The sequence below is a fragment of the Cryptosporidium hominis genome, assembly GCF_000006425.1.
Source record: "Cryptosporidium hominis TU502 chromosome 2 CHRO012048, whole genome shotgun sequence".
Classification (NCBI taxonomy): domain Eukaryota; phylum Apicomplexa; class Conoidasida; order Eucoccidiorida; family Cryptosporidiidae; genus Cryptosporidium; species Cryptosporidium hominis.
The window spans coordinates 1-11948 of record NW_667242.1 but is presented as its reverse complement, the minus strand read 5'-3'; the positions used below and the strand labels follow the sequence as shown (position 1 = coordinate 11948).

Sequence of the window (11948 nt, the reverse complement as noted above, 5' to 3'; positions counted from 1 at the left end):
ATAAATAAAATAAAAAAAATCAAAATTGAGACTAAAATTAATAATCTATAAAACCTATAGTTCGTCTCTACTTTTCTCCAATTTCGTATTCTTATTCTGCACCCTTTCGATAAACTTAGGTAGTTTTTGCCCTTTAATATTGGTAAATCTAGCATCACCACCGATCACCTTATCTAGAAAGTCTTTAATTGTGTCTTTATTTGCAGACTGTAGTTCTCCTTCGATATTTCTTGGGAGAACTGTGAATTTTAGTCTTTTACTAGTGCCCAGAACCACAGCAGATGGAAGAGTAATTTTGTTCCCATCATCATTAAAAAGTTTCATGAATTCATCTTCCATTGAAATGTCCATCCACATCCATTTAAAATTGGTACCTCTACCTGCAATATGAGGAGTAAACAAATCTTGGAGCTCTTCCAGCATAGACTGCTCTTCCAAAGAGATTTCGCCATTCTTTAAGTAGATGAAACATAAATTCTTGTGTTTTCCACATACATCATTATATGAAAGTCCTGTTAGTTCAGGAATTCGTTGCAACAACCATGGTTTTGAGCCCGAATCTTGAGATTCATTATCTGAAAATCCTCCCCCCATTACAAATGTTTCTGCATATACATTCAAGAATTCAAACAGTGGCAAGAATTTAATTTCGCCCTTATAGAATTCCGGTGCTTTCGAGGCTGTTTTATATACCATAATAGTTGGGAAGCTTGAAATTTGAAATTTTTTTGTAATTCCTATCGAGATATCGTTTTTCTTACAGTTCGGAATGAAACCGAACAAAAGCTTTTTATTGAACTCGTTTGCAAGAGAGTGAATAATTGTTGGAGGTATTTCCTTTTCGCTAAACACAAGTACTTTTGGAACAGAAATGTGTCTTGTGAGGAAGTCCTCAATTTTGATAACTTTAGAGCTTTCTTGATTTGGAACTCCAATCACTGAAACGTTATCTCTGGGAATGTATCTCAAAAGTTGGTTCTTAAGGTTTCTTACGCTTTTTTCACCATTAAATTCAAATGTTGGAATGGGGAGAACTGGATAAATGATTATTTTACCACTATTACCTATTTTGCTGCAAAATTGTTTAAATTCTTTGCAATTAATTGCTGCAACCTTAGCCATACCCTTCAATTCTCTTGCTGCATCATTATACCATCCTAGAAGCTCGCTCACAGCTACCTTATCATCACCATTATAGAAGAAGACAGAAGTAACACCATTTTTGCGGTACTTTGACAACAAGCTTTCGAAATTTGGTGCTGTTAGTATCTGGACATCATGCTGCAAAGGATCCAGTATGACTTTCGATGAAGCACAAGAAAAGCTAACGAACGTAGAAAACAAAAAAGACAAAACATAAAGCAAAATCATGTTTCATCAGTCTTTTTATTCATATATCCGAAAAAATATTTGTTGTAAACTAGAATGTCCCTCAAATAAACAATTAAATGAAATCCTATGCTTGCCGCATTTGAGACAAGTTCCATGTAAACAATAAAGAATTAATGTGGGGATTGTTATACATTAATAATGAATTAATACGCAACTATGCAAATTAATAATCTAATAGCAAAAATATCATATCATAAACAAATTGTGTTCGGAGTATTAATAGATGTAGTCACACTTTTGTTGGGCAATATTGTCGATGAGTTAATAAACAACTCGTCCTGAATATTTACATCATCACCAAATACAGACAATCCGTCTACGCGTGTCCACTTCCCAATATTGCAATAACACCCAATAATTGAGCCGGAAATAACTGAATAACTGTTAATATTTGTATTGTCAAATATCACGCAATCTTTTAACCTTACTCCATCTCCAATTTTACAATTTTTCCCGATAACAACATTAGGACCAATACTACAATCCTCTCCTATTGAGGATGTGGGATGAATAACTACGTTTCCTATTATTCTAAGTTCTGGTGTTTTGAAAGATAATTCGAGTTTATTTTCATTTAGGAGCTTACTAAGCAATTCTGTCTTAGAACCATGCTTATCATTGCACAAATGCCCTGTTATTGAATTTGATTTAAGGAATTCCATAAATAACTTACTTCCTAATAAGAAGTCTTTTGGATTTCCTATGTCTGCCCATATATTTTCATTGTTTGTGAAGAATTTATTGCAATAAAGTGTATTTGATGATGCCATGATAGGGAATATATCCTTTTCAATTGAAACTTGTTGATTAGGTTTAATCAGATCAAGTATTCTTTTTGACAAAATATAAATTCCTGCATTAATGAAATCACCAACAAAATCCTTAGGTTTTTCAATAAATTTTTCTACGATAAGCGTATTTTCGTCATGCAAAACTACTCCAAATTTTGAAGGGTCAGAGACTTGCTTTATAAGAATGACGCCATTACATTCCGAGTCAGAGTTTTTCTTGTGATAAAGATCAAGCATTTCTCTTAATGGAAAATTACATATTATATCTGAATTACAAACAAAAAAAGGTTCGTCTTCTTTTAAAAAGTCTTGTGCTAATTTAATTGGTCCTGCAGTACCCAATGGCTTTTCCTCAATACTCAAATGAACTTTTACAGCATATCTATCTTCAATTATTTTTAGTGTGGGAATGAGTTCATTGGCCTTGTAATTAAGTGCTACAATTATTTCTGTTATCCCAATACTAGCAAATTGTGCAATCTGGAATTCTATGATTGGGATATTACATAGCTCAACAATTGATTTGGGTTTTGTAAGCGTTAATGGACGGAGCCTAGAGCCATAACCACCTGACAAAATTATTGCTTTCATAACTTCCAGAAAATATCGACTTATTTTAAACTGAATCGGGTTCAGCGGCGAAAAAATATGGGGTTCAGTAGCAATAAAAAAACGCATTAACTAGGAGCAAATTTAAAGGTAAATATTAAATCAACAAAAATTAATAGCTAAATTACCTAGAAAATGATTCTTTAATAATGGAAAATGCGTCAATAGAACTGAAAGGGCACGGCTTTTTAGAGTTTTCAACAATACAATGACTCTTATTTTCTTCACTTTTGAATTCATTTTTAGACAATTTATCACTAAGATCAAAACCAATCTTTCTAATTTTTTCAGAACTTGTGGATTTCTCAATACTTCCTATACTTGTATTTAATACTTTATTAAAGTTATTTAATGAAGGCGGCGATTCAACGCTATTTTCGTACATCTTCTCAATAGCTTCTTTTACAGTTTTGATTTTTATTACTTCAGAATTTTCAAATGAACTAACTCTGTCAAGGGCTCTCTCAGCTTGATTTTCAAGGTTGTGCTTGTTTTTCAAACTCGAGTTTGCAGTTTCGCTTCCCAATTGATTTGACTTTAGATCAATATTTTTTTCAACTTTGCTTGATGATTCTTTGCTTTCTAATTCGATTTCTAACAAATTACTGGAGACCATATTATTACATTTTTGAGGTTTATTAAAATCTTCAGAATTTTTCAATACCGTTTTTTCGTTAGGTACTGTAGTTTCCATGCTATCAATTTGTAATGAAGGCGGAATCATATTATCTGGGGTATATAGTTTAAATTCATATTTATCCCTAATCCATTGCTCCACAATAGAGTGTTGCTGGCTACTCCAGCTTGGGCGTTGAAACCCACTGGGAAGCTTATGTTCATAGTACTTATTCGAAATATAGTTGCCTATTTTCATACATCTTTTTATCCAATCACTATTCCACTTATCTAAAGAAATGCTCTTAACCTTTGATATATGAACGCCAAGATGACGATGTACCCCACTACAGTCAATACATATTAGAATTCCAAGATTTATGGATGCCCATCTAGGTGTTTTAGCACCGCAATCGGCACAAACTTTATTCCCATTAATAGAACCCAATATATCAGATAGATTCTCTTTTTTTCCTTGAACAAGACTATTTTGTCTTAACCCATTGGTATTCATCATTCTGGAAAGGCAATACTTTTATGTTTATCAAATTTACATATGTACAGATTCTCGAGTATAAATAAAGATTTATTGAAAAAAAGGTGTAATATTCCTAAACCGCCAAACAATGCAAACAAAAGAAAATCAAGGATTACTTGTTTAGGATATTAATTATCGCAATAATTTAGTCGTGTATTTAAATAAAGAATGAGGAGGTTTCTTCATAAATAGACAGATATTTTTCTAAAATATGAGTTTAATTTCTAAGAAGGAACCACTTTCCATTTCAAGTAAATTCAAGTTTGTTCAGCAAAATTGCAGAATATTTTTGTTGAAAGATTACAATATAAATAGAAATACCTCAGTGTTCTCACATGATAAAATGATATTTGATTGGAGAAATGTAGGGTTAATTGAATTAATATACTTTGATAGTGACGAATTTATTAAATGCCCAATCTGCCTTGATTCAGACTTGCTGGTTCCAAAAATATCAAATTGTGGACACATATATTGTTGGCCTTGCATAATAAAACTTATGAATATTATTTTAGAAAACGATGAATATGCAAAAAAATTCAAATGCCCAATATGTTTCTCGAATGTGTTGCTAAATGAGCTTGTTTCATTAAGATATCAAATAGTTAAAAAAGTCCAAATAGGCTCAGAAATTAATCTATGCCTTCTTTACAGAAATGTTTCAAGTCCACTTATTCATTTTGAATTCAATATGAAAAATTTAGATGGGAAAGTTTTGCTGGAAAAAAACGAAAAGGGTGCTCAGTTCCAAAGAATCGGATTAATTTCTGACCAAAATGAAATATTATTGCATGATCTTCAAATGCTGAGAATGAGAAAGCTAGAAAATGAGAGAAGCGGCTCAGACGAAGAAATTGGCTACATTGAAGAGTGTATCTCAATAATAGAGAATATATTTAAATTAAAAGGAGTTACTCCTAGATGCGAAAGATTTTCAAACGATGCTTTTGATATGCTATTATCACATTACGGAGAAACTGAACTTTTAGAAGAACTAGAATATAGATTCATTAACTCTTCAGCTAATTATAGTAATCAATGTAATATGAAAGATATATTTTATTTCTACCAGTTATTTGATGGCCAATTAGTGTACTTGGAGCCATTTTATGTTAAAGTACTTCAGACTGAATTTGGTTCAATTGAAAATTTACCTAAGGCACTATTAAATGTTTCGGTTACATCAATAAAAGAGTTTATTATCAATCATCAAAATATCAGAAAATATAAGTTTTTGAGTCATATTCCTATGGGATCTAAGGTTTATATTGTAGGCATAAATGTATTACCGTATATTTCAACGAAAACAAAAGAAATATTTAATGCTGAATTAGAAAAAAGAGTAAATAAGAGAAAAACAATCAAAGATATGAATTATATTAATTTGCTTTATGACGAGATAAACCACAGTTCAACAGGTTATGAAATGATAAATTTGAATCATGCAAATAGCTGTTCAAATATAGAGAAAAGCAATCAAAATTCAGCGAGAGCCACAGATTTGGATTTTCCAACTTTGGAAAAATATTCGAATCTTAAAGGCAAGGATAAAATAGGCAATGCTGCATTTAATAAAGGAAATTCACAAAAATTTTTACATTACAAAAGTAATAAGGATTTTTACTCTCCATTAAGAACATTTAGAAACGCTATTTAGATCGTTTATGCACCTTAGAAAATTTTAATTGTTCTATGCGGGAAAAGCAATTAGGCTTTCTAAAAAAATGCGTAGACAGGGATTCGAACCCTGGAGTACATGTGTACACCAGATCTTAAGTCTGGCCCCTTAGACCGACTCGGGCATCTACGCTCCACAGAAGCCGACCACCAAACAATGGTCAAATACAAATATTCTGAAATTATCAAACCCAATACAAACAGATCCGGTGGGGAACAAAAATATTATATTAACTTATTTTTATAGTCTTAAAGTTTGTTTCGACATAACTTGACCCTTAGCGCTACTAAGTTTGGATTTAATTTCATTGTCCTCTTTCTTTATCTTTTCAAGTCTTACTTCCAATAAATTTCTTTCTTCATCTATCATAGATTGCAAATGCCTAAACTGCCTCAGTTTTAGTTCTAATCGATTAATCGTGTTGTCAATCAAGTATGGCATTATATTTTTAACCTCATTTCTCTCCCATTCAGCGAGTTCTTTTGCTCTAAGAGCAGCGTTTTCTAGTGCCTTTGAACAAACTTGTTGAATTCCCTCTTCTCCCAGTAGTGCTGAGCTCGGCCACTTCGCTGAAGAAACTTTTGGTATGTATTGCGGTAAATATTGGCTATCCTTAGAATTAAAATTGGCGTTAGCATTACGACTTCCCGCAGCTTCGTTTCTCAAATGAGCATCTTTATCGGGCATGAGTGAAGCATCTTTAGAAATTTCTTTATAACCTTCGATTTCTAATATTCTATCTAACGCAGATTTAGCGGCAGATGCAGCGACCACGGGGTTTATTGTTGACGCTATTAATGCAATTTGCGTCATTAGAGGATTGCTCACATCCATAAATGGAAATGAGGGCTTCGTGTTTTTTGATGGGTTAATGTTTCTCATGAAGGGTTCCTCTATTGGCAGTTGAATGAAGTACGCAACACACTCTTGAGGCGTTTTAACATTCCCAAGATGGTAAGATATGGCATCCCAATCATCACCGTAATACTCAATCCCTTCAATAAGCTTTTGTACTTCCTCTTTAGTCCAGGAGGCTATACCTAAGGCTCCCATCCTGGAAATTTCTTCAGGATTAGTTACTGATGATACAACTGGAGCATCCACTTTAATAAAGTGCCCAGAGTTTAAAATAGGTGGATATCTCCCTTCTGAATAACACCTAATACACCAAACACAGCGATCTAAAACTGCCACTGAAACTCCACAAACAACCCCAGCTCTAAGAATATAATATGAATATATACACGGCTTTCCACATGAAACGCAATTCACTAACATTGAGTTTATGAATGGGTTATTTATTGCTTCATCATTTATACGAGAAATGTTTAGCGTGCTTTTATTGTTAGAGTGATTGACATCTATATCATTAAGTCTATAGTCACGAAGTTTTCTTAACTTTGGGGGAAGCGTCTTAATGTCTGCTTGGAAATTTATCAAACCCCAAAATTCGAGATAAGCATGCAATTTAAGTAAAAAGGAGACATCTCCTGTATATATAATACGTCTCCTACATTCAGTAACAGTGAGGTATTGTCTAGGAGTTTCCCTATATATTTCAATAATTTTATTCCGAATCAGTTTATATTCATTAATTTTTTCATCATTTAGTGAAAACACTCTTTCTTCTAAAAAGTTACTATTACCATTACCACTCATTTCTGCTCTGTAATCCTGTTTTTCATCGATCCTCAAATCAATTATCTCATTGTTAAATATTGGAGAAAGCATCTCAAGTTCAATAGGATGTACAGAATCCATATCAAACCACTCAGAACAAGTTGGAATCACTATTGGTATTTTTTTGTCAGTTTCATTGGTTTCATCGCTTTCATCGGTTTTAGGGTTTTGCTTTATGTCTTCGTGAGTAATACCTTCCAAAGAATATAGTTGATTTATGGATTCTGGAAGTTGAACTTTTAATAGGAGCCTGGAGTTCAAATTTGGATCCAATGGAGTAAATGACCTTGTGGAAAATTTTTCTTTTGACAGTAAAAGAGAATTAGCAAATGTTTTCAGTGGTTGTTGGACAACATTTGGGGCAATCTGGATAGGCTGCGGAGGAAGACTACTTTGGTTGTTTATTTGTGATAAATTACTATAAATAGGAGAAGAAACTCGGTTATTTGTAGTTATTTGGTTTCTAGTCTCTTGAATGACATTGCTAGTTTTGATTTCTTCATCGCATTCAACATTGCCAACATTAGGCAAATCGTTATCAGATAAGTTTAAGGTATTATTTTTAAAGTCTTTATTTTCTACGGTTTGTTTTGAGATATGGGCATCAAATTTGTTTTTCAGACCGTTTTTCTCAATTATTCGTTTTGCCTCCATCTCAAGGTTATCAAGATAATCCAATGTATCTTCATTTTCAACCGATTCGTCTGACATTAGATCAACTGTATCTTCTTTATTATCAATGTTCTGATTCAATTTAATGTTCAAAACTTCTGCGAATTCTACTCTGCGTAAAGAAGGCGGATTACACTCAATTAAAAGAGATACTTTGGAATCTTCCGATGCAGCTTCAATGCCTCCGTTATTAAATGAAACATATTTTTTTCTTTTTTTGTGTTTAAGACCAATTTCTGTTTCAGAATTTTCTGCCTTCAGTCTAATACGAAGTTTTGGCCCAATAGGGAAATCTGATCCGCCCATTGCCCCAAGTATATATTGTTATTTGATTTCAAGTGTTACGAATAACAATTACTGTTTACGTAAAGTTTTGTTCAGTAGGTACTCATAAAATAGCTTCAGCACAAATTCTTCGTAGGCGCTTAATAATGTGGTAATTAAGGCGCTACATAAATTAATAAAGCTTAAAACCGGTACAAAAGTGTATTAGCAACCCTCGCATTCCTGGCTAGTTAATTCGAGAACAAATTTCCTTAATCCACATCTAATCGTGCTTTTACACTGTGGGATCATTTGCAGCAATATGTTATTTATCAACGTAATGAGCCCAGCGAAGTATAATTTGATATAGTCGTCTGTTGAGTCTAACCAAGAAATCGGGATGCAAAATATCATAAACGATTTCTCACCAGATGAACTGTCTGATTTTTGATTATAAAGAATTTCATTGGCACTTTTTGGAAGTGAGCTTGAATATGATATTGATATTGTATTCGAATCAAGCATATTTTTAAAAATAGAAATCTCACTTTGGTTTATTGCAATTGATAATTCTTGAATAAAGTTGTTAGTTAATATATTGCTTTTAATTAATTTATCTAAAAACTCGATTGCTAGTATTGCAAATTTATATTTATTTTGTGAATCGGGGTAAAATGCATATATTTTCTTATTTGAAAGTAAAGTAATGTAAATTAGGGAAAAACCTTGAATGCCAATATCTTCTAAAATAGTTTTGTTATCCAAAGAACAATAGAATGATATATATCTTATAGTATTCAATACGCTACCGCAATAAAGACAACTTTTTATTGAAGAGGTAATCATTTCAAAAGCTGCGCTTTTTGTCGCATTCCGATTATTTAAATCGGAAAATACTTCGGATATTGCATTGTTCGGCAAATAAATAATTAAACAGTTATCCAAGCTGTGAGACTCATAAATTTCAATAGCATTACTAGTAATGCTCTTATAATGTTCAATAAGTTGTTTTGCGTCATTCCAAAGCTGCCTAATATGAGTATTATAAACCTCTATAACTAAATTTAAATGTTTAAAAGATTCTCTGCGTATATCTTTTAATGGCACAATCTTCAGATCATTTTCCTTGTTTTCTGATGTATTGCTTTTCTTATTTACTTCTTTATTACTCGCAGAAGAAAGGTATAATTTATAAACGAAGCCATCGTAGTCAAAAATGGTTTCATTTCCCTGTTCTAAAAGGTTGAATGATTCAATATTGAGATGATTACTATCTAAAATATCCAATTTAAATCTTCCGAAATATTCTATTCTTTCTCTTAAAATTGGATGGCTATAACTTGCTAATAATTTTTCCAATTCAAACATATTTAAATTCCAATTTTCAAGTATTATCAGAAAAGCGGTAGAATAAATCAGTTTTTTTTTTTCCCCAAATAAAGCAATGCATGAGTATGATATTGAATTAATATCCCTATTACAAAATAACTTAAAGCGTGGGGGTTTTAATGAAGATAAAATACCAAAGAAGGATGTGAGATTTCAATATTTAAAACAAAGTTTTCCATATAAAGGAGTAAATTCGAGTATTAATTGTGCTCTTCAAGATGAAATCACCACTAACAATCAAAGCTACTTATTACCATTATTGGCATCGGAATACCCGAATAAACTTCTATCAGAGTACAGGTCTCTAGATTTAGAGCTACAAAAATTAAGAAGCTCTGTCCAGAGATCCACATTGTATAATTCAACAAAACTAATAAAAAGAAATAAACAAGTTGTTACAGAAATTAGAAAAAAATTTATCGGTTTCGAAAAGAGAGCAAACGCAACAATCAATCATTTTTTTTCAATAGTTACTCAGAAATCTAATTCAAGCCAATCGATATTACTACAAAAACTATCTCAATTTAGGAAGTTAACTATTTTGAGAAATATTTTAAAACTTATAGTTGAACTAATAGAATTACCAAAACTTATTGAAAGCTTTGTTTCTGCAAATATGACAGATGATGCTTTGGACACACTTGAATATTTTGAGTCAACCATAAAGCTACTAGAAGCTTCAATTTCATATAACAAAGTTTNCAAAATGAAGAGAACTCTTCTTTCACCTATTGGACAACAAACTAATGGAGTTGGTAAAGATTACTCTCTTGTAATTAAGCTCAACTAAATTTTGATCAATTATTCTGCTAAACACTGGGAAATTGTGGCCCATCTTAGAAGATTAATAATTCTAAATAGCGAAATAACTAAACCAAAAAACGGCTTTTTAGAAGAAATATGCCTATATAACAAAATCAGCTCAGAGTCCGACTATTTAATAATGAGTTCTATGCTTGCAAAAATTTTTTTGAAGTCTAGGAGTGAATTTATTGATATTGAATATAGAAATAAATCAAATATGCTTTCTAAATTGAATTGCTGCGCATCTTTGAAATGTGCCATAACACTGTTCAATTCGCCATTACCAAACGTTATATCAACATTCAATTCACTATTTTCGAGTGAATGTGATTTTTCTTGGCTATCTAATTCTTGGATGAATTACTACATGAATTGGTTTGTTTGCTTTTGCAAAAAGTCACTAACTTTGGTAAATAATAAGCATCTTGAAAATAGAAATTTGGCACTAGGTAATCGCTCAATTAAATCTTTTTCACAAAAATCACTATCTACAAGGACAATCTACGTTGCTCAATTTGATTTAAATAACGTTCCAATTACATTTTCATCTTGTCAAGATTTATATTTGCAAATTTACAATGTTTTCTCATTTTCAAAACCTATTTTGTTAATAACAATATCTTTTCTGGAAAATTATATGGTTGAATACTATAGAAAAATGCTCGAGTTTTGTCTGAGCATTTTTTCATTCGAGTTAAGAGAATTTGACTGGAGCGATGAAATTCAAACCAATAATATGAGAGTTAATCAAATTAGACCGTTGTCAATTCTCAAAAACGAGTTTGCAAATATTTTAAATGAGATAAAGCAATGCCCATTAAAATCTTTAGAGCCCTTTATTTTGGACCTAACAAATGAATTTTTATCATTAATTTTAATAGAAATTGAAGACTTGAGGAATTTCCATATATCTAACTCAAATCCTCAAATTGAAAATTGGTTAGCGATTAACATTGATAAGATTACTTCAATTTACAATACTGAAATTATACCATATATTCTTCTTTCAGTCTCTTCAATATATAGTAATTGAATTCATTCATTCATCGAAATTTCAAATATCCCATTTACTTTTTTTATATTCATCATTCCAAGCATGAAAGTTTTTTCTAATTCTAGTAAACGCTTCAACAAAGAATTTGCCTTCATATGCATTTTCAGAATAAAGTTGATCAAATTGATATATAGCATTTAACCATTGAATAGTAAAGTTATTGAATAGGTCTGACCCGTTAGAAAATGGTTTAACTTTAATTGGTAATTTTGTGTTAAAATGTTTATTTAGTGCTTCTTCAAATTTATCTTCCCAATACTTTTGAGTAATCCACCTTTTTATCCATGCCATAGAGTATTCTTTCTGAAACAAAGTCTGGCTAAATAAAACTTAGAAGCATAATCAACTATTGAAATAGCTAATATTAACTTACTTGTATTAAAAAGAATTGATACAAAAAGTACGTTACTATCTCGTACTATATGATTGATAATTGGTTCGCAAAAAAGAAGAGATGCTCCC

General features: G+C 31.5%; 8 protein-coding genes and 1 non-coding gene across 9 annotated transcripts; 2 read left to right on the top strand and 7 right to left on the bottom strand.

Annotated features, from left to right (window-relative positions):
* Window positions 1–54: 54 nt before the first annotated feature.
* Chro.20193 (hypothetical protein) lies at window positions 55–1371 on the bottom strand. The annotated part of the gene is made up of 1 exon (XM_661297.1): window positions 55–1371. One exon carries the CDS (start codon window positions 1369–1371, stop codon window positions 55–57), a length of 1317 nt encoding a protein of 438 aa, XP_666389.1.
* Window positions 1372–1583: 212 nt separating this feature from the next.
* Chro.20192 (GDP-mannose pyrophosphorylase (4N40)) lies at window positions 1584–2861 on the bottom strand. The annotated part of the gene is made up of 1 exon (XM_661296.1): window positions 1584–2861. The coding sequence occupies one exon, from the start codon at window positions 2859–2861 to the stop codon at window positions 1584–1586; it is 1278 nt and encodes a 425-aa protein (XP_666388.1).
* A 55-nt stretch (window positions 2862–2916) lies between these two features.
* On the bottom strand, window positions 2917–3924 carry Chro.20191 (homeobox-containing protein). Its single annotated transcript, XM_661295.1, has 1 exon — window positions 2917–3924. One exon carries the CDS (start codon window positions 3922–3924, stop codon window positions 2917–2919), a length of 1008 nt encoding a protein of 335 aa, XP_666387.1.
* Window positions 3925–4156: 232 nt separating this feature from the next.
* On the top strand, window positions 4157–5602 carry Chro.20190 (CG12099-PB). Its single annotated transcript, XM_661294.1, has 1 exon — window positions 4157–5602. The coding sequence occupies one exon, from the start codon at window positions 4157–4159 to the stop codon at window positions 5600–5602; it is 1446 nt and encodes a 481-aa protein (XP_666386.1).
* Window positions 5603–5670: 68 nt separating this feature from the next.
* trnL lies at window positions 5671–5755 on the bottom strand. Its single transcript has one exon. It is a non-coding gene; the product is annotated as a tRNA-Leu (tRNA).
* A 108-nt stretch (window positions 5756–5863) lies between these two features.
* Chro.20189 (erythrocyte membrane protein PFEMP3) lies at window positions 5864–8281 on the bottom strand. The annotated part of the gene is made up of 1 exon (XM_661293.1): window positions 5864–8281. One exon carries the CDS (start codon window positions 8279–8281, stop codon window positions 5864–5866), a length of 2418 nt encoding a protein of 805 aa, XP_666385.1.
* A 183-nt stretch (window positions 8282–8464) lies between these two features.
* On the bottom strand, window positions 8465–9607 carry Chro.20188 (hypothetical protein). Its single annotated transcript, XM_661292.1, has 1 exon — window positions 8465–9607. One exon carries the CDS (start codon window positions 9605–9607, stop codon window positions 8465–8467), a length of 1143 nt encoding a protein of 380 aa, XP_666384.1.
* A 964-nt stretch (window positions 9608–10571) lies between these two features.
* Chro.20187 (hypothetical protein) lies at window positions 10572–11465 on the top strand. Its single annotated transcript, XM_661291.1, has 1 exon — window positions 10572–11465. One exon carries the CDS (start codon window positions 10572–10574, stop codon window positions 11463–11465), a length of 894 nt encoding a protein of 297 aa, XP_666383.1.
* A 21-nt stretch (window positions 11466–11486) lies between these two features.
* On the bottom strand, window positions 11487–11777 carry Chro.20186 (hypothetical protein). The annotated part of the gene is made up of 1 exon (XM_661290.1): window positions 11487–11777. The coding sequence occupies one exon, from the start codon at window positions 11775–11777 to the stop codon at window positions 11487–11489; it is 291 nt and encodes a 96-aa protein (XP_666382.1).
* Between the last annotated feature and the right edge of the window lie 171 nt (window positions 11778–11948).